We start from the raw sequence: 27,798 nt of genomic DNA, 5'->3' as shown, positions 1-27,798 counted from the left end.
TTCAATGTGGCTACTATCAGTGTATGCACTGTCCAGTTTTCCCTCTCATCTTCCCTCAAGCCCCTTGCTGCTCTAACCCCAGAAAATCACAGCTGGGAACCAGTTAACCAGCCATTGTCACTAGAAAATAGTCCCCTAGGTCTTATCACCTGGGAGAGACACAGAACAGATTCACCTTTAAGAATAATCTCACTTGCTACAGATTCTTTGCTTCTGAAAGTGCTGCTGAAAGAACACTTCTCTGACCTGATGTTTACAGCTAACAATTTGGAAATAACAGTAAGTTCATAGAGAACTGCCTCACCCACTATCTGAACCCAGGACCATTCTATCACTTTATAAACAAATACAGGACCAGATGAGCAGGGCCGTTGCAACCTATTAGGCGACCTAGGCGGTCGCCTAGGGTGCTAGGATTTGGGGGGCGGCATTTTCTTCGGCGGCGACCGCGGCGGCCGGATCTTCAGCCGCCCCGGTTGCCGCCAGCATTTAGGCGGAGGGAGTTGGGGCAGGGGGTGCGGGGAGGGCCGCCTGCAGCAAGTAAGGGGGGGGCGGCACGCAGGGGAACTCCCCGCCCCAGCTCACCTCTGCTCCGCCTCCTCCCCACCCTGCTCTGCTTCTCTCCCTCCCAGGCTTGCGTCGCCAAACAGCTGATTGGCGCCGCAAGCCTGGGAGGTGGGAGAAGTGGAGCAGTGATGGCATGCTCGGGGAGGAGGCGGAGCAGAGGTGAGCTGGGGTGGGGAGCTGCCTCACGGCTCCCCGGGCAGGGTGGGGAGCTGCTGCAGGGGGGTGCCTCAGGGCGGGGGGGGGAGCTGCTGCAGGGCTCGGGGAGGGGGAAGGGCGCAAGGTGGAAGTTTCTCCTAGAGCGTGAAACATCCTTGCACCGGCTCTGCAGATGACCCATTCCACCTACACACATACACACTCAATGTAAGAAGCACCTTTTGATGTTGCTACACTACAGCATCTTAGAGTCTTAGCTGGGGTGATTTTTTTTTAACTGTCTTTTTGCAGCTTCATATTAGCTACTGTAGCGCCAGGCGGTCTCACAGCATGAGAGGGAACCTAGGAGGAGTGTCACAGCTATGATAGATTTTTCCATTAAGCATCAGTTGTAACACTGCAGGAGATATTTAACCTAAGAGGACCATTAAAATCAGGACAGATTTGAGCTCACCCAGGAGTGAGGCAGTTTTACTTTTGCTCTGACATCTATAAGTCAAGGCAGCATAGAGGATGAATACAATTTCTGAGCCATTCCTACCCTTCCTTATCTCTCTGTTTTCTGCTTTCTATGCTCACAGCTATAGAAAAAGAACAATCTCCTGGGGAACACTGTATGACTGGAAAAGATGGTGTTTATTGTACTTTATTGGTAGATCACTGTTTGACAACATGCTGTTTACATATAGCACAGATCTAGTTTTCAAATAAAAGGAAAGGACTGCAGTGCTGGAGCTAAAGCAGGTGTGTGTGGGGGGGGGGAGTTAAAAACAGTTGACATGGGGCATGATACAAAACCCACTAACATCAATAGAAAGATTTCCCTCGCCTTCAAAGGCTCAGGCCTGTGGTTGGTAATTGTCATATGCAATGGAAACAAGATCCATTCAGATTCTAGGGCCAGAGAACTTTTTTTGCTTCTGCCTTTGCTTTTGCTTTTTATGTTGATGTTAAGGGGAAGGGAGAAGAGGCTCAGGTTTTGTTACACTCTGCAAGTAGTGGCAGACACTGTATGGAGAAAAATCAGCTTCCAACTGTAGTGGGGGAAGGGGGAAATGAATTGTTTACGACCAACCACTTTGTTGAGCTCTAGTCCCCAGTAGGACTATGCGTATGTTTTCAATTTGGGGGGGGGGGGAAGTGATTTTAGTCATAAACATGACAAAGATGGTTTTATAGATAGAAACACGGACACTGCAGTACACATACCTTCAACTTCCTTATTTTTACAAGCAAAACATTTTACTTGGGCCAAGAACTAGGCCTGAGGATGGTATAAATGTTTGAGACAAGGAACATGGAGGTGTAACATTTCCTTCTGGTGTTATCTGGACCAGTGATCTGCTAGGCCTCTCCAATCTTTGACTCTGGGAGCCAGCCTTACCCTGCTCTGCTGTGAGAACCCGCACTCCTGGGCTGTTCACGCACATGGCATGTAAGCTGCTCCCAGCTACTTGCAAGCGAATGACACTAGCACTGTACAAATGTAGTGAGCTACAAACAAAAGGAAAGCTATTTATATGCTGATCACTTCTATTACCTTTCCCCATCCCCAGAGCACTCTTTGTACTATGATAAAATTGAATAGCAGCTTGTTGTAAGACTGAGGTATGAGCAAATTTGTGCTGAGTGGTGATCAAGTTGGATTCAAGACAAAGTTCTGTCATGTTAAATCAAGATGGCTGAATATAATGGTATTTCTTCCTGCATCATACAATACAAAATGCCATTCATTCTAAGTACAGTGATCCAGTGCAAGACAAATGCAGTGTCTCATCTAAGGTTTCTAAAAGTAAATGACCAGAAATTTATCAAAGTCAAAGAAGAAAAGATGTGCTACAGTAGCCAAATAAAAAGAGTAGAAAGGTGAGAGTGCTGCCATCTCCTTTGGGGTCCATCAAGGAAGATTTCTGTTCCTGATGATGATGTCTAAAAGTTCCTGAGCTTCTTGGAGCCCATGACCTGCAGCCACACTGAGGAGATTTTCCACTTCCCTAAAGAATACATAATCATTATGAAGAGAAAAAAATTTAGGAACAAAAGTACACAGATAGGAATGAATTAGCTCAGCTGCCTTTCTCTATATTCAGGCTTTTATAACAGCACCCATCACTGTAACACCGAAGAACTTCCTAAGAGTTAATTCTCAACATCACAATGCCCTAATTTCCTCCCTACTTCTCCCAAGGTCTTTGGGGCTATGCTTTGTTGTGCTTTCTAACTCAGTGGAGTTATAGCTGGGCCGAATTTGTATTACTGATCACTCTAAATACACTTTTCATACAACTGAGTACATAACTCCACCTAATCTAATGCAGTGTTGTTGAAAGAGAAACACGGGGAAGAGATATATGACACATAGTAGTTTCAGATCATATGGCTTTGTTCAAATCAATTTTTTTTCCAGTTTCAGGTCACTTGATTTTGCATTCCCCAACCTTTATTTTGAGTTTCAGGTTTGAATGAACCAAAAACAAGAAACAAAAACTCAGTCAAATCTGCTGTGAAATTCATTAGTTGACTTAGATCTGAAACTAGGGTTACCATGCGTCCTCTTTTTCCCGGACATGTCCGGCTTTTCGGCAGTCAAACCCCCGTCCAGGGGGAATTGCCAAAAAGCCGAACATGTCCGGGAAAATGGCGGCTCTGCTCCTCCCCGACTCTTCGGCTCTGTTTAAGAGCCGGGCTGCCCGAACGCTACCGGCTTCGGGCAGCCCCATGCCTCCAGACCCTGCGCCGCCGGAGCCCGGGAGGGGAAGTGCCCGGCTGGGGGCGCAGGGTCTGGAGGCAGGGGGGCTGCCCGTAGCCGGTAGCGCTCGGGCAGCCCGGCTCTTAAACAGAGCCGAAGAGTCGGGGAGGAGCAGAGCCGCGGCGGCTGGAGCCTCCAGCCGCCGGGGCTCTGTGTAACTGACACGGTGTCAGTTACACAGAGCCACAGCCGCTGGAGGCTTTGCTCCTCTTCGGCTCTGTTTAAGAGCCGGGCTGCCCGAGAGCTACCGGCTTCGGGCAGCCCCGTGCCTCCAGACCCTGCGCCGCCGGAGCCCGGGAGGGGAAGTGCCCGGCTGGGGGCGCAGGGTCTGGAGGCACGGGGGCTGCCCGAAGCCGGTAGCGCTCGGGCAGCCCGGCTCTTAAACAGAGCCGAAGAGGAGCAAAGCCTCCAGCCCCCGGGGCTCTGTGTAACTGACACTGTGTCAATTACACAGAGCCAAAGAGGAGCAAAGCCTCCAGCCCCCGGGGCTCTGTGTAACTGACACAGTGTCAGTTACACAGAGCCGCAGCCGCTGGAGGCTCTGTTTAAGAGCCGGGCTGCCCGAGAGCTACCGGCTTCGGGCAGCCCCCTTGCCTCCGGACCCTGCGCCCCCAGCCGGGCACTTCCCCTCCTGGGCTCCGGCGGCGCAGGGTCTGGAGGCACGGGGGCTGCCCGAAGCCGGTAGCGCTGGGGCAGCCCGGCTCTTAAACAGAGCCTAAGAGGAGCAGAGCCTCCAGCTGCGGGGGCTCTGCTCCTCTTCGGCTCTGTGTAACTTATTCAGTGTAAGTTACGCAGAGCCGCCGGAGCCCTGGAGGAGAAGTGCCCGTCTGGGGGCGCAGGGTCCGGAGGCATAGGGGCTGCCCAAAGCCCGAGCGCTACCGGCTTCACGGTTTGCTGGGCAGCCTCCAGACCCTGCGCCCCCGGCTGGGCGCTTCCCCTCCCGGGCTCCAGCTGCGCTGGGGAAGCGCCGGCTGGGGGCGCAGGGTCTGGGGGCTGCCCGGGAAACCGTGAAGCTGGTAGCACTGGGGCAGCCCTTTCCCCCTGATTGGGAGGGAGGAGGGGGCCGAGTTAGGGTGGGGAAGGGGCGGAGTTGGGGCAGGGCTAGGGGTGGGGAAATGGGCAGGGCCAGGGCCCGTGGAGGGTCCTCTTTTTTTATTTATGAGATATGGTAACCCTATCTGAAACCTTCAGTTAACCTAGAGTCAATCAAAACTGGACTCATGTTCATACACAGTGAATATACAAAACACCATGCCAGGCAAGTTTTCTCTGGGTTACTGATTTCATTCTGAACATTTCATGCAGCTTAAGTACTCCTAAGCACAACATAAAGAAAACACTTCACACAGAGAGAGAGAGAGAGAGAAAGAGAGAGAAAAGCAGGACATTTTCTCAAAGGGCTTCATCCAAAACTAGTTCATGTCAACGAGAGTCTTTCTATTGACTTTCAGTGGCTTTTGGATCAGGCCCAAAGAGAGTGCTTTGACACTAGAAGGACAATTCTGTCTATCTGAAAATTTGACTCTCATTATTTTTCCCCCTCATTGGCCTTGTCTACACTAGTATTTTTCTTAACTTTTCCTCACTATAGTACCAGTGCCAGTTCTACTGGCAGCAGTATTAATGTAGACAGGCTACGGGCATTTTAACTGCCATATCATCTAATCCTGGTTTTAAAAAAGCAGCAGGTCTACACTAACTCTTCCAACTTTTCTATTACTGGAGGTGCTGCAGTGCAATGGTGGGTAGTTTCAACAAAAATGCTAGTGTAAACTCTCCTATTGATAGTGATATTGGGACATCATCTGAGGAAGGAACTAGGATTCAGCAAAAGGAAAATGTTACCCTTTGTCAAGTGACATGGTCATGTTTTTCAGCTTTCCCACAGCCAGGTTAAAGGAGGAGTGGGGGTGGCCCTGCTCTGCAGCTTCCCTGAAAGACAAGAAAAAGGAATGTAAAAGGAAAGGGAAAAGAAGGAAACCCTGAGAGGATCCTCCATGTGAATGAACTAACCCAGGAAAAGAGCAAACAATGAGAAGGTATGAGTGAATTTACATTCTTAAGTGGGGTTTGTATTTAAAGTGTGAGACCCCAATTCAGGAAAGCACTTAAGCTTGTGTTTTTGCTCGTTAGGGATGACCTTATGCACACATTTAAGTGCTTTCCCAGATTAGGCCCTCTGTTGTTTGAAATAGTATTTTTCACCCCTTAAAGAAAGCACTGCAGCTGACAATCTGTTTTCACCTTCTTCTGTGTCCGAAAGTGAGTGAGTGTTTGTGGCAGGAATCAAAATTTGGTGTCTCAGTTCATTGGTGAAGTTACAGTGGTAAAAATTAACATTTACCACCAGCTGTAGTTTCACTTGCTGTGGCAAGTTCCACACTAAGGACCAAATTCTTCCTTCAGCTGTGTGCTCCACTCCTGTTAACTTCAAAGGGAGTAGTACATATAGCTATGAGGGCAGAATTCGGTCTTAAGCATAGAGTTAATGCTTCAAATGCCATAGTAAAAGCAGCTGCTGCAGCAGGGTATATGTTGATATTTTGATGGTACCCACTATTTACTCTTTTTGGATTAGTTCTGGTGTTGCTCTAATGAAAATACATGTAATTGCTCCTGGAAGTGCAGACACACCACAGACTACTTATAATTCCTGTGTGTGTGTGTGTATCTGTTCACTGCAGGTTTGCTGCCTACATAAACATCTTCAGAAGTAGGTAGGGAACTATGGATCTGATTCAAAGACCACTGATGGTAGTGCTACAATGGACTTAGGTATACAGGGCCGGCTCTAGGATTTTTGCCACCCAAAGCAAAAACAATTTTGGCCGCCCCCCCCCTTATTTAATTACCCCACCCCTGGCCCCGCCTCAACTCCGCCCCTTCCCCAAATCCCCAGCCCTGCCTCCTCCCCCCAGGCTCTCAAGCCTAGGAGGGAGGGAGGGAGAGAAGCGGCGCCGCGCCGTGGCCACTCGGAGTCTCCCCTCCTTCCCAGGTTTGAGAGCTTGGGAGGGAGGGGGAGACTCCGAGTGGCCGCGGCGCGGGCACTGCTTCTCCCCCTCTCTCCCAGGCTCTCAAGTCTGGGAGGGAGGGGGAGACCCCGAGCTGCCGTGGCGCGCGAAACAGCTGATTCGCGCGCCGCTGCTCCCCCTCCCTCCCAGGTTTGAGAGCCTGGGAGGAAGGGCGAGTAGCGGCGCGCGAATCAGCTGTTTCGCGTGCCGTGGCAGCAGCAGCGGAGGTGAGCTAGGGCGGCCGGGGCACATTTTTAGGGGCGGCATTCTGGCGCCGGCCATGCCGCCCCTAAAAATGTACCACTCCAAGCACCAGCTTGTTTTGCTGGTGCCTAGAGCCGGCCCTGTAGGTATATATAAAGTCTGATCCAATCTGAAGATTCAACAAGCAGATACAGTAACTCCTCACTTAAAGTCATCCCAGTTAATGTTGTTACGTTGCTGATCAATTAGGGAACATGCACATTTAAAGTTGTGCTATGCTCCCTTATAACGTTGTTTGGCAGCCACCTGCTTTGTCCACTGCTTGCAGGAAGAGCAGCCCATTGGATCTAGCTGGTGGGGGCTTGGAACCAGGGTGGACCGGCAGCCCCCCATCAGCTCCCCGCTTCCTAAGTTCCCTGTGTGGCAGCCGCCCAGCAGGCTATCAATTGCCAGCAGTTCAGCTGTCCCTCCCCCCACTGCCATATGCTGCTCCTGCCCTCTGCCTTGGAGCTGCTCGTGGGAACCTCCTGCTTGCTGGGGTGGTGGGGAGGAAGGAAGGGGGGCTAATGTTAGGGTGTGCCCCTCCCCCCTGCTCCTGCCACAGCCCCCTGCTTACCCCTTCTCCATATAGAGCAGGGTTGGGACAGGACAGAACTCAGGATGGAGGGAGTTTGCTGGCCGCAGTTGCTGTCTCAACTTCCTGATATACTTAAAAAGGCAGCGTACTTAGAGTGCGGTCAGCGTACTTAAAGGGGCAATGCACATCTCTCTCTCCCACACACAGTGTGTGTGTCTCTGTCTGCCATGCTGTCTCCCCTCCTTCCATTCGTGCTGCCTTGTAGAGTGTGATGCTACATTAACAACAATGGGTTAACCCTTGAGGGCTCAGCCGAGTGCTAGTTCATCATTTAGCAGCAAGGCATTCCCTGGGAAATATCCCACCCTCTTCCACCCTCTGACTTTACCACCTCAACCAAGCTTCATAATCATCATTGCTGTGTACAGTATTAAATTGTTTGTTTAAAACTTATACAGTGTGTGTGAGTATGTGTATATATATATATATAATAGTTTTTTGTCTGGTTAAAAAAATTTCCCTGGAACCTAACCCCCCACTATTTACATTAATTCTTATGGGGAAATTGGATTAGCTTAGCATCGTTTCACTTAAAGTCACATTTTTCAGGAACATAACTACAAGGTTAAGCGAGGAGTTACTGTACTGCAGTCTGTGGTCTGAAAACTGTCTCCCAAAGTTACTGTTTCACTTTCCATTAACTGAGCTACTCTTCCATCCATTCTACAATTCCCATGGCCCTATCTGTGCTAGCAGAACAACTGAGCTAAAAGTAAAATGTTTAAAAACCTGTGTTTGAGATGGCTTTAATCAAAATCTCCTCTGAACCATTTTAATACTGTCTGATCATGGCATAAACATCTTTTGTAGAGGGACAGTTACCTCACTCTCACAGCAGAAAGCTTTCATGAGCAATAAATTAACAGTGGAGAAAAAAAATCATATGCTGCTGATGTCCCTAAATGCACCTTAGCCTGTACATTTTTTTTCCTCCACTGCCTGCCTGCTGTTCTAGTGTCGTCAGAAGGCTTTGTTCTTGTCCATCCAGGGCCGGCTCTAGGCACCAGCAAAACAAGCTGGTGCTTGGGGCAGCACATTTTTAGGGGCGGCATGACCGGCGCCAGAATGCCGCCCCTAAAAATGTGCCCCGGCCGCCCTAGCTTACCTCCGCTGCTGCTGCCAGGGCGCGCGAAACAGCTGATTCGCGCGCTGCGGCGGCTCGGGGTCTCCCCCTCCCTCCCAGGCTCTCAAACCTGGGAGGGAGGGGGAGACTCCGAGTGGCCGTGGCGCGGGCGCCGCTTCTCCCCCTCCCTCCCTCCTAGGCTTGAGAGCCTGGGGGGAGGAGGCAGGGCTGGGGATTTGGGGAAGGGGCGGAGTTGAGGCAGGGCCAGGGGTGGGGTAATTAAAGAACGGGGGGGTCGGCCAAAATTGTTTTTGCTTTGGGCGGCAAAAATCCTATTGCCGGCCCTGTGTCCATCACAGCAGGAGCAGCACTCAGAGGCCTCCAGAATCTCTCTTTGTAGGTACTTGTGTGGCCCCCTCACCTTAGTATTTGAGCACCTGCTGTGTTTTTTAAAAATAGAAATAACCGATGGGGAAAAATCAGACGGAGAGGTGAAGCATCTTGCCCAAAGCCACAGAGGGAGTCAGTGTCCAAGTTAGACCATATTGATCTCTCATATTAGAGCAATTTGGAAGCAAACTACAGTACCAGAAAAAAAGTTTGCTTTTCTTCCCTAATCCACTCCTGCAGGAAATCTTCTAAAGACACCTGGGGACCTTTACCCTGGGGACCACTGTGGAAGGTTGCCACTTCAGTAATCTTTTACTCCACCTCACCTGAACCAATGCATGGCCATCTCCTCATTCTTTTCCACACCAGTTCCTGGATGTGAGACAAAGACATGGCAAAGAAATGAAGAGAATTTCAGTTAAAATGTACAATATGGGGGCCAAAATTACCCACAAGGTAACGTATTGTGTAACATGTTCACAAGTTCTCTATTTGCACACACATATATTCTGAAGCCGAGTTACCCTCTGACTTGGAGAAATGTTACCTTGCAGATATCTCTGCCCCACAATGTGTTGGGCATTGGGGTACCCCAGGTGAGCATACATATGAGCCACGTGGAAATGGAAGTTCTCATAGCACAGCAAAATGTAAAGCAGAAGGAGGACGGGGACAATCATAGCCAGCAACTGTAAAGGATAAGGAAAGAGTCATGATAGAGGGAGACATTAAAACGGGACCAAATACAGCTAATATTTCATCGAAAGCACTGAAAGCATCTTAGTGTGCTGCTTTCCAAATAGCAAAGCTAGGGAAACTTCTCGCAATAGCCAAAAATGTAATTTAGCCTTGTGCAATGGATACAGAACCTGATCCAACATCCATTAGAGCCTATAGAATGACTCCATAGACTACAAGAGATATTGGACCAGGCCCCTACCTTGTCTATACAGTGTGGCAATGTGCACTAGAGGGGTATGATTTCTAAAGTGCACCAAAGCATTGCCCACTAAGTGACCCAGGTAGACGCTGATGGTGGGCACTAGAAGTGCCCTAGTGAATGTTAACATAGTGCTTTGTGCACTAAAGAATGTTTAGCGCATGCCAGTTACTGGACAACATACAGGTGCACTTTAGAAATCACACCTCTCTAGTGCGCTTTGCCATGATGTATAGATAGCATTGCCAACCCTCCAGAATTGGCCTGGAGTCTCCAGGAATCTGCATAGATCTCCGGGTGACTATTGAAAACAATCTGGGAGATTTTAATCGGATATTTTAAGAAAATGACATTACATCATGTTGGGGGCGGGGGGGGGGAGGGAGAGGCAGGGCAAGGAATCTCCCAGAATAGCTTCAGTCAGAGTTGGCAACCCTATGTATAGACAAGTAACTTTTGGCTCTGCTGTAGCAAATTAAAATAATTCCATTTTGTCTAATGGTTCTTTTGTGAGATGAATTCATTAGCTGGCAGCAGATCGGGATGAGCAATTTGTTAAGAAGGTTTGTGAGACTGAGTATTTCTCTCCAGGTAGATGGGTTCACATCCATGTCATCTGCTTCACAGGTAACTGTAGTTACTCTGTATGGGTCTGACAGCTCTCTTTATAAACTTTGTGATGAAAGGATTTATAGTTTCACATACAACAGTGGGCAAACTTTCGAAACTCTTTAATTTGGCAGTGGAGTAAAAATGGGTCGAGTCTCTTTTCAGCTACACTGCTGTAAATCAGGAGTAACTTCGCTTATACTAGTGGAGTTACACCAGTGTAAAACATATATAAAATCAGAATCAGGCCTGTTATTTTTCAGTGCCAAATAAAAAGCTTCAAAAACAGGCTCACCAGTAGTTTGTGATAATAGGGATTTACAGATTGAAAACTCAAGTTTACACTGATAGTGCAAGAACCATGGCCAAAAAAAAAAAAAGAGGAATGGGGTTTGTAAGCAGACTGTGGCCCCAAAGAGGTATGGGGCACAGTACATATCCACTGAGAGGCATTTGCCCTACACAGTCACCACTTAGACTTGATGAAGCAGCCCGGGCTGTAAATTTAATTAACAGTGTCAGCTCTGTTGATGTTAGCATGCTTTCAATGGTATGTGATGACATAGGTGCTAATCACTGTCATGAATTGTACCATGCAGAAGACCTCTTTCTTTTAGAAGAGTGATAGCTGCAAATATTTAACAAATTGCTAAATATGTTTGCACTAGATTGATACAAACCATGTTTGTAGCTGAGCCGTAGATGACACTCTGACCGGGCTCTCTATGGGGGCCAGCTGTGGTCACTCAATTAGGGTGAACTGCAAAGAATGGGGCAGACAAACCCCAAAGCTGGTAGATAATTCAATACATAGATTTACCAAACCAGCATAAAATAGCTTCTTAATTACCTCACTGGTTTTTCAGAAGTAAATAACACTGGTCCCTTAAAGTACCCAGCCTCAGACCTCCATCCAGGTACCCAAGTCAAATATGATGAAGATTTCTGAAAATCTTATTTCATCATATAAAAGAAAGGGTTCTACCAATTCCAAAGGATCAGACACAGTACCTCTCAGGTTAATGAATATTCCACGCTACAGCCAATTCTTATTAACTAAACTAAAATGTATTAAAAAAGAAAAGAGAGAGTATGATTAAAAGATCAATATACATACAGACATGAGATCAATTCTTGAGGTTCAGATACATAGCAGAGATGGTGAGCTTTGTAGTTGCAAAGAGTTTTTAGAATTTAGTTAATAGGTTATAGTCCAATGTCCAATATCGTATTCAGTGCATACCAGCATAACTGGAATCTCATCTTGCGACTCAAACTTCCCCTAGTGAAGCTTAAGCAGATCTAAGATGAACAGGATCAGGACCCAAGGATCTTTTATACAATTTCATGTCTTCTTTGACAAGCTGGAGTCCCTTGGGGAACTAAAGGGAATTAGGTTGACTTTGAAGGAGGTCCATCATTTGGTACTTAGCTATACGAATTAACATAAGGCAATTGGCTTGTTCCTCCACCATTCACAGATGATTTTCTATACATTTCAAAGAGAAATGAATACAGAGATACCCTGTGTTTACAATTCATCTAAATGTTATGATGTTCTCTGGATCTCTGAATTATCAGAATACAGCATAGATAGGGACTGTTGATTAAATTGTTGACCATTACCCATATGCATGTAAATACGCAAAAACACAAACAACAACTCCTCACGTCTTAGAGGGTTGAATTTGAATCATTCATCCTGCAGGATGTTTAACCATTTCTGGCCATGCATCACAGACACCTTGTACATAACTTTGTTCTTTTATATGAATATTTTCAAAAGAAGAATATTTCAATTTCTGCAATATTGATACTTTTGACTACCAATAGAATTAGCGATGAATTGAAGATAAAGTCATATAAGATCAGTGCTTCACTGTAATTAACGCTTAGCTCTCTACATGGCATTTTTCATCCACAAGACAAAGCACTTTGCAAAGAGGGTAATCATTATCCCATTTTACACATGGGGCAACAGAGCCCTGGAGAGATGAAGTAACTTGGCCAAAGACATGCAGCACAGCCAGGAATAGAATTTAGATATCCTGTCTCTTAGTCTAGGGGCCTATCCACAGGATTCCTAAAATAATTATTTTTTTTCTTGTTTGTATTTTACGAATGATATGTTACTAAGTATTTGCTATAAAATACATTGGTGTTTGTAATGTATTATTCTCAAAGGATTGTGGGATGTCGATGCAAGGGATTATTGGATTGGGATCTCAGCTAGTCATTGCATCCAGTTTTGGAGACACTGGTAGGGAAGATTGACAGCCCCTTCTTTAACTTACAGAAGAAACCTCTTAACTAGTACTTAGAATTGTGTTTCGATCCAACAGTGAAAGGAAAATTTAAAAGATAGAGATTGGATAGAAAGAGAATGGCAGAAGCAACCAGGATCATCTGTGCCATATTCACTAGGCAAGAGACCAGGTTGCAGTGGCACTTTACAGCATTGCAAAGATTAGGTCTAAATCCAAACCTCCTCAAAATTCAAGAGCACTTGGACTCATTGTTCAGATTTAGCCCATTGTAGACACAGATCTATCCTGTGACATTCAGATCATGATCTGCATCTTAACTGTCCTGAAAGATTCATGGTGAGGAAGCTTTGGACCCAGAGTTCTTGGGTTAAATCCTAGATGCTGAGCAGCCATAGTTCTTATTAAAGCCAGCTGGTGCTCAGTATCAGCATCTCCCAAAATGTGGCTCCTGATTCAGGTCCATCTCTAACTGGATCATATCAAAGCTGAGAATTAAATTAGCCACAGGCGAGTGATAATGGAGCAAACATCTCCCGGTATTCAGATATCTGGCTGACAAATTTAGGAACATAGGATTTGCTGCCCTGGATTAGACCACCAGTCCAACTAGTGTGGTATCCTCTTCAGGCAGTGACCAATGCTTCAGAGAAAAGTTCTCCAAGAACCTTGTAACATACCTGGACATTCCAGCTGTGATTGCAGTGGCACAAATAATGCATGAGTAAGTCTGTGGTGATACCAAGGCAATTTTTTTAAGATGACATCCTAGATTGATCCTGTTTATTGCTGAACATCTTCCCAAGGGGAAGAGATGATGGACCACTCCTTGGGAAAGATCATGAAGAATAAAATCATTCTGCAGATTGCAGGCCTGAGGGCAAGTAATCATTGTTTCTAAAATCAAGTCTTCTTTGATGATTTTAGGTCTGTGCTCCAGAAAAGTCACTGAAAGAAGGTGGCAATAATTAATGTTTTACTCTTACAGACTTTTCTTGCATGCATTACATAATAAAGAATGCATCTTGAGACTTGTAGGAGGAAACAGTCACTTGAAAACCTCCTCCTTCAAACTCTGGAGGAACACAGCAACTTACACACGAATAATCACCATAGCAAATGCTCAGATAAGGCCAGCAATTGATGGTAAAGCAAGCTTGTAAGCTTACTTGCATAAGACACTTGGGAGGGGACTCAAGAAGAAAGTCTGAAGGAATGTCCCACAAGTGACTTCAGTTGAGTGGTCCTGCAAAACTCCAAATCCAGATGTGTGCAACTCATCTGACAGCATAAGAGTGAGATATTGGGAGACATCGCCAAGTTTTTCACCAGTTTCCAATGACGCTGCTTATTTGTACGCCACAGGCATGGATAGATAGATTTCTCTATGTTGAAGTAGATGGGTAGCTGTTTTTTTGTTCTTTTCCAGATGGGAAATGACAGGCTAGCTCAGACCTTTTCATCAGCCTTTTGTGTGGGTCACCAATGAGCCAGCTTATCAGCAGGTTTGCAGGTGGCTCCTGCTAATTCATATAAAGCAAACAGGAAGACAGCTCTATATTTTACAGAGAATTCGAACATCTAGCAGGCTGCCTCACCTTAGAAAGGGCCAATTCAATCTTTTAAACAAAGCCATGATAGTTCATTGTGCTGCACACAGTTGTTAAAGATAACCACTAACAGGGGAGATTCATGTCCCAAGAAGCAGTTGGCACTGAGGAGGAGCAGTTATAAAATGGAACCTTGCTTTTAACGGTAACAAGGGAGTGGGATGAGATCCCCTGATCTCCCCTCAGACTCCGCTGATAATACCCACAACTGGCACAAACCCTTGGCCCTGGTGAAGCATGTATTTGTGAAGCATATTCCAATGTTGTGCATTCAGATTTTGGGACTCAGATAACACTAAGATGAAAGAGGTGAAGAAAATAAAAACTCATTTAATGCCAGTTGCCATTGATACTAAGAACTTCCCATGGGAGAATGCAAGGGAATACAATTAAATTGGTCCCAGAGTCAAGAAATGTGCAAGGCCTATTTGTACACTCCTAAATACAAGGGGGACAAGGATCAGTGGCTCCAAAATACTTCCTAGTTTTTCTGCTGAACAATCTGTTGCTCATTTCCCTGTATTTTTTCTCTGGTATTTTTATTTTATTTACATTTATTTCCAGATGTGTCTAGGTACCAGATTCTGCTCTTCTTTACACCACTCTAAATTCACAGTAACTCCATTGAGAGTTTACTCCTGATTCAGATCCATGCAGCCTGTGACAAGAAACTGGCTACAGGTGTGTCACATGCAACTAAACAATCTTTTTTTACCAAAACATAACTATTAAATTAAGATGAAACTCAGAACCAACTAATTTGTTCAGCACTGAAACAGAAAGAACCACAATCATAGAAACATAGGACTGGAAGGGACCTCGAGAGGTCATGTAGTCCAGTCCCCTGCACTCATGGCAGGACTAAGTATTATCTAGACCATCCCTGACAGGTGTTTGTCTAACCTGCTCTTAAAAATCTCCGATGATGGAGATTCCACAACCTCCCTAGCCAATTTATTCCAGTGCTTAACCACCCTGACAGTTAGGAAGTTTTTCCTAGTGTCCAACCTAAACCTCCCTTGCTGCAATTTAAGCCCATTGCTTCTTGTCCTATCCCCAGAGGTTAACAAGAACAATTCTTATCCCTCCTTCTTGTAACAACCTTTTATGTACTTGGAAACTGTTATCATGTCCTCTCTGTCTTCTCTTTTCCAGACTAAACAAACCCATTTTTTTCAATCTTTCCTCATAGGTCATGTTTTCTAGACCTTTAATCATGTTTGTTGCTCTTCTCTGGACTTTCTCTACTTTGTCCACATCTTTCCTGAAATATGGCACCCAGAACAGGACACAATCAGGGCCAGCTCTGGCTTTTTTGCCGCCCCAGGCAAAAAAGCCTCCGGCTGCCCCACACACACCCCAGCGTGGCAGGGGAGGGCGGCCGGAGCCCCGGGGGGAGGGCGGCAAGCCCCGGCCGGGGCTCCGCTCTCCCCGGCGGCCAGAGCGCCGGGGGGAGGACGGCGAGTCCTGGTCGGGGCTCCGCTCTCCCCGGCGGCGAGTCCCGGTCAGGGCTCCGCTCTCCCCGGCGGCGAGTCCCGGTCGGGGCTCCTCTCTCCCCGGCGGCCAGAGCGCCGGGGGGAGGGCGGCGAGTCCGCCCGGGGCTCCGCTGTCCCCGGCGGCCAGAGCGCCGGGGGGAAGGCGGCGAGCCCGCCGCGGCTCCGCTCTCCCCGGTGGCCAGAGCGCCGGGGGGAGGGCGGTGAGCCCGCCCGGGGCTCCGCTCTCCCCGGCGGCCAGAGCGCTGGGGGGAGGGCGGCGAGCCCCAGCAGTGGCCCCGCTCTCCCCGGCGGCTGGAGCCGGAGCACCGCACCGCCCCCCTCCAGGTGCCGCCCCAAGCACAAGCTTGGCGGGATGGTGCCTGGAGCCGGCCCTGGACACAATACTGCAGTTGAAGCCTAATCAGCGTGGAGTAGAGTAGAAGAATTACTTCTCGTGTCTTGCTTACAACCCTCCTGCCAATACATCCCAGAATGATGTTGGCCTTTTTTTTGGCAACAGTGTTACACTGTTGACTCATATTTAGCTTGTGGTCCACTATGACACCCTGATCCCTTTCCGCAGTACTCCTTCCTAGGCAGTGATTTCCCATTTTGTATGTGTGCAACTGATTGTTCCTTTCTAAATGGAGTACTTTGCATTTGTCCTTTATTGAATTTCATCCTGTTTATTTCAGACCGTTTCTCCAGTTTGTCCAGATCATTTTGAATTTTAACCCTATCCTCCAAAGCACTTGCAACCCCTCCCAGCTTGGTATTGTCCACAAACTTTATAAGTGTACTCTCTATGCCATTATCTAAATCATTGATGAAGATATTGAACAGAACCAGACTCAGAACTGATCCCTGTGGGACCCCACTTGATATGCCCTTCCAGCATGACTGTGAACCACTGATAACTACTCTCTGGGAATGGTTTTCCAAACAGTTTTGCACCCAACTTATAATAGCTCCATCTAGGTTGCATTTCCCTCATTTGTTTATGAGAAGGGCATGCGAGACAGCATCAAAAGCTTTACTAAAGTCAAGATATACCATGTTTACCACTTCCCACATATCCACAAGGCTTGTTACCCTGTCAAAGAAAGCTATCAGGTTGGTTTGACATGATTTGTTCTTGACAAATCCATGCTAACTGTTACTTATCTTATTAGCTTCCAGATTTTTGAAAACTGATTGTTTAAATATTTGCTCAATTCTCTTTCCAGAAGTTAAGCTGACTGGTCTGTAATTCCCCGGGTTGTCCTTATTTCCCTTTTTATAGATTGGCACTATATTTGCCCTTTTCCAGTCTTCTGGAATCTCTCCCGTCTTCCATGACTTTTCAAAGATAATTGCTAATGGCTCTGATATCTCATCAGTCAACTCCTTGAGTATTCTAGGATGCATTTCATCAGGCCCTGGTGACTTGAAGACATCTAATTTGTCTAAGTAATTTTTAACTTGTTCTTTTCCTATTATAGCCTCTGATCTTACCTCATTTTCACTAGCATTCACTATGTTAGACATCCAATCACCACCAACCTTGTTGGTGAAAACCAAAACAAAGAAGTTATTAAGTACTGCCATTTTCACACTTTCTGTTATTTCCCTCTCTTCCTCCCATTGAGTAACGGGCCTACTCCGTCCTTGGTCTTCCTCTTGCTCCTAATGTATTTGTAGAATGTTCTCTTGTTACCCTTTATGTCTTGAGCTAATTTGATCTCATTTTGTGCCTTGGCCTTTCTAATTTTGTCCTTACATCCTTGTGTTAATTGTTTATATTCATCCTTTGTAATTTGACCTAGTTTCCACTTTTTGTAGGACTCTTTTTTTTTTTAAAGGTCATTAAAGGTCTCCTGGTTAAGCCAGCGTGGTCTCTTGCCATACTTCCTATATTTCCATAATGACTCTTTGAAAAACTGCCAACTGTCTTCAATTGTTTTTCCCCTTAGACTTACTTCCCATGGGATCTTACCTACCAACTCCCTGAGTTTGCTGAAGTCTGCCTTCTTGAAATCCATTGTCCTCATTTTGCTGTTCTCCCTCCTACCATTCCTTAGAATCATGAACTCTATCATTTCATGGTCACTTTCACCCAAGCTGCCTTCCGCTTTCAAATTCTCAACCAGTTCCTTCCTATTTGTCAAAATCAAATCTAGAACAGCCTCTCCCCTAGTAGCTTTCTCCACCTTCTGAAATAAAAAATTGTCTCCAATACGTTCCAATGCAATACGATACAAAGACAGCAGCTGCTCCCACACTAGGGTAGCATACATTAAGAGTCCAGGCTGTGGTCCCCAATTTAGAGGCTCCCTCCTAACTTGAAACCTGGAACCTAGTTCTCCAAGGATACTGCCTTAATTTGCTATTGGAGTGAGGAAGGTAGTTGGTCTTTCCTGAAACTCTGCCCTCTGGACTCCTTGTATCTGACTCTCAGACCTGGCCACCTCTACAGAACTTTTTCAGTCATTGTAGGAGTGCTTCAGCCATCTCTCTGCATCATCAACTCTGTCATAGCATAAGGTTATTTCAACTAAGTTGCACCCAGAGCCAAAGTTCAAAGGGTGCATTAACAGCCTTTGCAAGTAAATTCTTAAAAAAGACTGTTGTATGTTAGCAAACTTCTCCACTACTTTATTTGTATTAACTATCACTGACAGCTCCAGTACACTGTTTACACAAACATAAGCGGCCTAAGGCACTTTATAGATGCCTTCAGGGATGTCACAATCTAGTATCTGTGATGTCATAATGCTGAGAAAGGATGTACAGGAAAAAAGATAGGATTCAAATTTGACAGATTGCATTAGAAGCTCTTTAAGGTCCTGATCCTAGGAGGTGCTAAGTGCCTCATGTGATATCCACAGTGCCCTCACTTCCCACCTCTCAGGTTGCTCCACTCATTGTAGGATTTGACCTCATATCAAATCTGACTATAAGGGATTTTACTGTTCATGCACAACTGCAATGAAGAGAGTTTGCTGATACAAATGCAGATACAGTACAATATAATGGAAACAAATGGGAGCATTTTGTAAACTGCCATTTCAACAGCATTTGCACAGACTCAAACCTGTTGAGAATTTATCTGACTGGAATATAGTACATAATTTGATTCCCAGATGATGACAATCCTACCACCCATCCCACGTTCTGGGGCTGCACACTCACCTCCCATTTACTCCACTTGGAATGAGTTGGTTTCTTACTCCTCTGGGAAAGGTTTGTCCCCCCCGTCTCAGCACCACCTGCCTGGCTCCTTCCTTTCTGTTTCCGCTGTACCATGGGTTTCATGTTCCTCCACGTCTCTCTCTCATACCTGCTTTGAACAATCTTGCTTTAATTGAGCATGATCTGCTCCTATCCTCAGTCCCTACCCAATCCCAACTCTCCCCTATTGCTGGTTATACTCTATTGTTCTCTCTCCTGATTTATGGTACAGATCATCCAGCTGCCTCACGGTGATAAGGAGAATGGATATATATCCCTCACCAATGATACAAAGAAGAAACAGACGGAACAGTGTGCATTTAACCATATCAGTGCCAAAGGTCCCCAGCTTCCCTCAGAATTTTCCCTGCTAGTACAAGCCTGTCAATCAGAACAGGTAAGTCTTAGTATCTGGCAAACTTGATGAAGAAAAGAAAATCTTAAAAAATACAACACATCATCACAATTTGGTTTTGTCCAGTACTTATTGCGCAAGGACATATGAAATGATTCACAACGGATGACATTGCAACATGCACATACAAATGTTTAGTATCATTATTATTTAATATTTATATTGCATAGGATCTAGAGGCCCTAATCAGGATTAGCAACCTGTTGGGCTGAGTGCAATACAAAAACATATAAAGACACTGTCCCTATTCCAAGGATCCATATGTCATACAGGTAGTCAGATGAGAAAAATCAGAGAGAGTTATAGGGCATATGAAAAAATAGCAGGCTAAGGGGTAGAATTTTTTAATGAGTGAGGGAGTTGGAAGCCAGAAGCCAAAATCAATGACCAATTCTTCAAGAACTAACTGTTTTTACATAATGGATAAACAGAAGCATAACATTCTTAACACCATCTGGGGACTTGCAAGAGTGGTAAGGCTCTCTCTTCATTTCTAACAGAAGTTATGTTTTACTGTGGAATAACTAAGGCTACGTCCTCACTACGGGGTGGGGCAGGTCGATTTAAGATATGCAAATTCAGCTACGCGACGTATTGGAGCCGACTTACCCCGCTGTGAGGACGGCGGCAAATCGACCTCTGCGGCTCCCCCGTCGACGGCGCTTACTCCTACCTCCGCTGGTGGAGTAGAAGCGTCGATTCGGGGATCGATTGGCACTGTAGTTTTAGTGTGAGGTAAACTAGGTGAGGCCAACCACAGGCAGGGGCTATAATGCTGACCTCGCCTAGCTACTTTGCAGTGAAAACTACAGTCACTTTGTCTCCACTGGGATTTTACAGTGAGATAACGATCAAGGGTTAGTTACCTCACTGTAAAAGGAAAAAAGACACTTTTTGGCCTGAAGACATAGCCTAAAACTCTTACAGAAATAAGGGTTGCATATTTTACATTTCAGGTACCAATTTTCATTTCTTAAATTATGCTGCCACCAAGTGGCCAATTCATTTGTTCATTTAAAGTAACGCATTTCAGGAGCTTTTCCCACACTTTTTGACAAAATTGGTTCTTGCCTCTCAAAGTGTGTAAAGATGGTGATACCAGTAACTACTGTTTGAAACTGATTATGCTATTTTAAGGATTTAACAACAAAATTGTATCCCATCTCCTACAAAATCTGAATAATATTATTACAGCCACTTGTAGAGACATACAAAATATTTATATTCATTCTGATGCTTAGCCTATGTTAGTGAAATTAATATTCTCATTGATGTATAGAACATGCCTTGGTGTTTGTAGTCCTTTGTTATAGGTGGCTAAATTAAGTGTACATGTGACGTTGTGCAGTCTATATGGTTTTATAAAAACATAATAAGACGTGAATATAATGTAACTGGAATTTGCTTCATGCAAAAGGTCTCTTGTAAGGTATCATTACAAAGCTTATAATCTACTGAGTGTGATCATCCCATTTGTATAAATGTACCACTCTTGTAACTAAAACTAGAAATACGAAATATAACTCTGAGGGCCTGTTGTAATTATGTAAAGTGTGGGCCATTAATGATGGTTTGGAATCTTGATGACTCCCATTAACAAGGACCATTGTCTGCAGATGGCTGTGTTTACCTGTTAGTCTTCCTGTATATGTGTGGGTTGGCAAGTGGGCAATTAAGTCTTGCAGTGACATGTGATCATGTCACCTGAACTGGATTCCATCTTTAAGCTGGTGCTTTTCCAGTGAGGAGGGGTGGAAACCCAGAGGGACAAAGGGTTCCCGCCTTATGCAAAAGGTATATAAAGGGGTGGAAGAGAACAAAGGGAGAGAGGAGCCATCATGAAGAATACCCTAGCTATCACCTGAGCTGGAACAAGAGCTGTACCAGGCGAAAGAATTGTGCCCAGGCCTGGAAGGTGTCCAGTCTGAGCAAAACTTACTGAAGCATCTCTGAGGGTGAGATTATCTGTATTTAGTTTGATTAGAAATAGATTTGCTCATTTTATTTTATTTTGCTTGGTGACTGACTTTGTTCTGTCTGTTACTACTTGGAACCACTTAAATCCTACTGTCTGTATTTAATAAAATCTCTTTTTATTTAGTAATTTACTCAGAGTATGTATTAATACCTGAGGGAGCAAACAACTGTGCATATCTCTCTATCAGTGTTATAGAGGGCGAACAATTTATAAGCTTTATGCAGGGTAAAACGGATTTCTCTGGGTTTAGACCCCACTGGGAGTTGGGCATCTGAGTGCTAAAGACAAGCACACTACTGTGAGCTGTTTTCAGGTAAACTTGCAGCTTTGGGACAAGTGATTCAGACCCTGGGTCTGTGTCTGGAGCCAGACGGGAGTATCTGGCTCAGCAAGACAGGGTGCTGGAGTCCTGAGCTGGCAGGGAAAACAGAAGCAGGGGTAGTCTTTGCACATCGGGTGGCAGCTCCCAAGGGGGTTTCTGTGATCCAACCCGTCACACCCATCTCCTACAAAATCTGAATAATGTTATTACAGCCACTTGTCGAGACATACAAAATATTTATATTCATTCTGATGCTTAGCCTATGTTAATGAAATAAATATTCTCATTGATATATAGAACATGCCTTTGTGTTTGTAGTCCTTTGTTATAGGTGGCTAAATTAAGTGTACATAATATTTAATGTTTTAATATCTGATGTGTAATTTATGTTGGTACCAGTTCTCCACTTTTCTCTGTCCAGCTGTGTTCTTGATTTTGTAAATGTCACCTACGTGGAGGGGAAAACAAGTATTAAGTAACTCAGGATATTGACACTAGAAACAAATGGCAGGTGTAACAGACTTACATATTCAAACAACTCTTGAGCAGCCTCCTAGTAACTAGAAACTGGATCATCCCCCTTCTGCAATAAAACTAGCAGGAGGTATTAATGGAAGGGAAAATCCCTCATGGATTTTCTCTCCCAATTGTTCCAGGGGTGGGGTGAGATTCTCTTGACATTCACCCTTCCATCCCCACAAATGAGCCATGATGGAACCCATTCCCTGCTTCCATGAAGGAGCAGTTTGGTGAAGAGTCAAGTACAGTCACAGTCAGGTGGACACCACAGGATTTCCCTCTTTCTGTCCAGTCCCATTTTTTTTCCCACAGAAAGGGCCTAACTTGTCCTACGGTCTCTATTTTTTTTCTCCTTTTTACCTTTGAATAAAGGAAGTAGAGTTGGAGAATTTATTCAACTTAAACTGAAAGACAATACTTAAATATTTCTGAAATGACTTACGAACTAGAGGTACTTCCCAATTTTGTCTATAGCTGCCTGACATTGTTGCTGAAAAAGGAAAGGATGCCTGTGAACCTGAGGAAATAATAGGAATCTGCCAGCTGTCAACATCTGGGAGAGCTGGAGAGAAAGACCTTGAGAACAAAGTAGCTTGACTGAAAACCAGAAATGGAACTCATCAACATGTTCTTAATTTCTTTCTTTTGTTTAATCTTTGCTTGCCTTTATTCCAAATTAATTGTGTGGTAAATAGATTGATTGAAGGAGGATTATTATAACTGACTAGTGAAAGAATTGATCCTTGTGTTTTCAATCTCTACTACACCAAATTAGTGAGGTCATAAAAAAAATGAATTCAGAGTAAACTGAAAGCCACTATACAATCCAAATGTAATTATTTTGTTAGTTCAAGTACACACCATGCCTGAATTTGCTTAGCCCATAAGCACCAATGATTTCTGCATAAGAGGGCATTGCCTCTGTTTCACTCAAGTACTTAGACAATATTTGGGGCCTTGTCTTTGGTAGGAGGAAAAATTGAGTATATGAGTCAGGTATTTCTTTGGTGCAACCCTGTTTATTTACAAAGAACATACACAAAACTCTATTTCCCTGAACCCAGTAGAAACAAACAGCAGGAGACAGTTTCCTTCTTCAGAAATCCAGGTCTGCATTTCCACTGAATACTGTATCTATAAGAAGCTCTGTCTCTCCAGTTTGTCCCAAGCTCATACCCACTATTTCCTCTCGACTATCTGGTTGTTTTCTGCCTGTCTCACACATAGTCAATCCTCTCCACTGCCTCTGCATTTGCAGTCAGTCCTCAGAGAAACCCTTAAACCCATATGGCTTAGTTTGTGATTGGCCTAGCCATACAGCTCAGTGCCTTGGATGATGGCTTCCTACCATGTCAACTATCTATCACTACACATAGAAGCATTTAATTGCTCTGTCTATTTAGCCTGAATGAAGGGTGGTTAGTGCACACATCAACTTTAACCAAATATCAGAGTGGTAGCCGTGTTAGTCTGTATCAGCAAAAACAACGAGGAGTACTCATGGCACCTTAGAGGCTAACAAATTTATTTGGGCATAAGCTTTCGTGGGCTAAAACCCACTTCATCAGATGCATGGAGTGGAAAATACATATACACAGTACATGAAAAGATGGGAGTTGCCTTACGAAGTTAGGAGTCAGTTCTAACGAGACAATTCAATTGAAGTGGGCTATTATCAACAGGAGGAAAAATCACTTTTGTAGTGGTAATCAGGGTGGCCCATTTCAAACAGTTGACAAGAAGGTGTGAGTAATGGGGGAGGAGGGGAGAAATTGGTTTTTAGTTTTGTAGTGACCCATCCACTCCCAGTCTTTACCTTCTTGTCAACTGTTTGAAATGGGCCACCCGGATTACCACTACAAAAGTGATTTTTCCTCCTGTTGATAATAGCCCACTTTAATTGAATTGTCTCATTAGAACTGACTCCCCACTCGGTAAGGCAACTCCCATCTTTTCATGTACTGTGTATATGTATTTTCCACTCCATGCATCTGATGAAGTGGGTTTTAGCTCATGAAAGCTTATGCCCAAATAAACTTGTTAGTCTCTAAGGTGCCACAAGTACTCCTCATTCTTTTAACCAAGAATGTGATTGATCTATAGATCAAAGACACAGTTAATGGCAGCCATTAATACTTGACAAAATCATATTCAGTTTTTGCCTCACTGTGGGTTTAGCCAATATACTAAAAATAGATTGTACCACTGTAAATAGGGATAACTAAGACAGGATCCCTGTTATTCAGGCCTAATGGTCCAAGAGACTCTGGAATGTCTATGAGAAACCAGGTTTGATTCTCCCTGCTGCTTTGGAACTCAAGCACAATTGATAACTGAGTCGCAAAAATGAAGCCATGGGTAAATATTAAGAGGGAAATTGAGGCATTCACTAAGGGAAGGAGAGTGAGGAGGAAGACCCTCTGTGCCTGATGAGGGTAGGATTGTACGGAAGACTTACAATTTGATAGCGTCTGTAGCAAATACAGCTCCCATTTAGTCTTATAGATCCAATCCTCTCCTATGCTAAAAGTAGTTTCTTTCCTCAGCTGCACTGAGCAAGGAGAAAATAAAAATCTATGCCGACCAGCCTTTACGACACTATTAATAGGAGCTATAAGGGAATACAATCAACGTGACTATGGTCAAAAGGGGAGTTTATGCCTCTCTGACAAATAACATGCGGCGCAAATGCCATAGTCAGATTTATTGCAGATTCTTAAAGAACTGTTTGTTGATGCCAAACTAATAAATGTATCAGTTAAAATCAACTATTTTTTCCATTCATCATCACACATGATACAAGAGTGCCAGCAGAGGACATATGATCTTCCTGAACTCAGCTGTATGAGTCAGCAGGGAATGTTAACTAATGCAAAGCCCTATCATTTGACAAAGATTCTGTCTATACTGCATAATCAACCATGTCAGGGGAACTGTTACAACAGCATAGTCCCTCAACAAGTTTAAAATATGCTTCAGGCTGGCAGTCCAGGCAAGATCAAACCATGCTACAGTTTTGAACTTTGCAAGGTAGAAGCACAAATCAGGAACACAGTTAAAATACAGTTTGGTTCCCTCTCTACTACAAGACCAACATGTTTTATCTGTTTTCAGTGAGAGGAGGATGGGAGACCAGATTGCTCCCTACTCCCTGCCTGCTTGATCTTACTGTGTAGAGGGGGGTAGGCCAAAAGTACTTCAAAAGTATTGAAATCAGTGGGCATTAGGAACCTCAATACCTTTGAGAATATGGGCCTAACTGATATGCAAACAGAAGCCACAAATTAAATAATGAAGAATGAAATAATGCTTTCTTAATAAAGGGACTTACTGTAGCATGAACATAATATGTCTGATGGCTAGAAACCATACGTCTTCAGAAAAGATATGAGTTTAGGTCAGAAATGTACAGAAACAAGATAACATGAGTTTCCTCCTTAGAGAGGAAGGATAGTCTTCTGGTTGAGGCCCTGCACTAGCAGTTAAGAGATCTGTGTTCAGCCTTTCTCTGAGACATTAGCCATGTCAATCAATCTCTCTGTGCCTTAGTTCCCCAGCCATAAAGTGGAAATAACAACAATTATTTATCTGACCCTTGTCTATTTACACTAAGATTTTGGGACAGGGCCTGTGTCTCACTAGGTGTTTGTATAACACCTAGTAAAATACAGCTGGCCCTCTTCTCAGTTGGGGTTTCTAGGTGCTACAAAGATATAAATAATAATAATGTGCTAATCACAACAACACATGTTAATGCACAAAGTAGCTTAGCTAATATGGAAACAGGGCCTCACAATGGGAAGCATCAGGCAACCTTAATCATAGGCAATGATACCAGCCCGGTCCTAAGAAAAGCAAGCAATAAAAACTCTACCATCACTGGCTTCCCAGCCTGGACATAGGTGCCTATAGGCAGGCTGCCCCATTGTCGTTGATAGTATCAGTACCATTACACAACCCCAGTTATTAGCCCTAATCCCTTTTCTTTACAGCTGCTAGCATCTCTTAGGGCTTGTCTATACAAACACTTAGTTCATGGCAAGTGGGGTGTAAATCTGCCTTGCCCTAGCCTGGCATGCACTAAATGTCTGTGTGGACCTTACTGCTGTGTACTAAAAGTTCCCTAGTGTGCTTTAATCTACCCGCTCTGAAACAGAAATAAATTAAAGTACACTAAAAATCCTTCTGTGTGCAGCAGCAGGGTTGACACAGACACAGTACATTACAGGGTAGTGCCGGGTAGATTTAAACCCCATCTTGCCACAATTTGTTTTCATATAAACAAGCCCTTAGACTCAACATTCAGTTGAGTACTTTACCTCTTTCCCCATGAACCTTTAATTTTTAAGGGATATTTTGTCTCCTTAAAGGGATCTCTTCTAATTATTATGTGACCAATCAACACCCATCATTCAGCCATCCCCTTCAAACTGCTGAATAACTCCACTCCATGAGGCAGTGTATACTCATTATAAAAAGGGAATCAAGCCAATTGTTCTAGTGTTGTGTAATGAGAGAGGTTTTAGAAGTGCATTTCTGTAAGAACATGGATGTGGTAAGGTACCCTTATATCATATCATACAATATATAGTGCTTAGACTTCTTGTGCAACATTTTTGTTTACAAACTGTCTCTTACTCTTTGTTTATCTAATTAGTTTGGCCCTTCACCATTAGGATATTGCTAGTTCCTTTTTCAATGTATCATAGCTTTTTGTATTATGTTAGCACTAACAGTACTTTTTTTGAATAATGCACTAGGCCTTCTATAGGCATACTCAAAAAGAGACTTGTTGGATAGCTTAGGCTTTGTCTAAACAGCATTACACTTTTTTAGGTACAAATTTTTGTGTGGATACTTCTTTTTGGTTTAAACATGTCTTCTAACGGTAAGAAAAAATGGTATGTTAAGCTTACATGGAGTTGAGTGATAACACACAATTAACTAAATCTGTTCAAGATAATACCTTTCGTTACATCAGATCACGTGAAAGTGAAAAGTTTGTGGCTGAAGTAGCTATGTAAACCACCAAAGGAGTGGGGGGCAGGGAAGACAGCCTGTCTATGGTAGAACTATTTTTGTTTCTTCAGCTCTGTTCTTACAGAGCTCTCTCCTATACTTCCTAGCCTAGACTTGTAGGAAGAAAACCAGTTACCTTTTACTATGCCAGCTGTACTATTTTTAGAATGTCCTATGGAGCCCAGTTCCCAATCACTCTGTAGGGAAAAGGGAGGAACTAATCCTTTGAGGCACCTCATATTTGTAACTCCATATCCAAATCACTTGGCTAAACAAATCTAAAATATACTAATCCTTGCCAACATATTGCAGAAAACACGCTTATATCTGTAGCTTTAGCTTTCTACAGAGATGCAATAATTAGTAATACTTAGAGGACTAGTAAGCACTGATGTAGAAGTGAATTTCCAAAATGGTGTTTGGAAGAGCGTGTTGCTGTTTCCAATTTTTCATTGGATCCTGCTATTGTATTCATGTTTCACACCAGGTGTCTCATTCTGATACAGTAAGATTGGATCAATCTAGCTCTAGCACAAAAGCCTAGAATATGATCCCATGCACAGTGTGGACTACCATGCTGAAACAGCATGAAGTGTGACCTCCCAGGATTATATTCGTGATGAATAGTGGCTGGTGTCCAAAATAACTGGGCTTCAGTTA

At 44.3% G+C, this 27,798-nt stretch overlaps 2 protein-coding genes across 2 annotated transcripts in view; both read right to left on the bottom strand.

Annotated features, from left to right (window-relative positions):
* LOC135983898 (general transcription factor II-I repeat domain-containing protein 2A-like) overlaps nt 1-27,798 on the bottom strand; it is a 984,084-nt gene that overhangs the window by 697,208 nt on the left and 259,078 nt on the right. The window lies entirely within an intron of this gene.
* Nucleotides 1,354-19,089, bottom strand: LOC112058736 (secretory immunoglobulin A-binding protein EsiB-like). Its single transcript, XM_024099927.3, has 5 exons — nt 18,847-19,089; nt 9,325-9,466; nt 9,104-9,149; nt 5,318-5,404; nt 1,354-2,717 (listed from the first exon to the last, which is right to left on the bottom strand). The coding sequence occupies exons 1-5, from the start codon at nt 18,967-18,969 to the stop codon at nt 2,621-2,623; spliced, it is 495 nt and encodes a 164-aa protein (XP_023955695.1). The 5' UTR covers nt 18,970-19,089; the 3' UTR covers nt 1,354-2,620.

This window comes from Chrysemys picta, chromosome 5 (genome assembly GCF_011386835.1).
Source record: "Chrysemys picta bellii isolate R12L10 chromosome 5, ASM1138683v2, whole genome shotgun sequence".
NCBI lineage: Eukaryota > Metazoa > Chordata > Testudines > Emydidae > Chrysemys > Chrysemys picta.
Note: the sequence above shows the minus strand (reverse complement) of the source record. Positions and strands in the feature narration are given on the sequence as shown.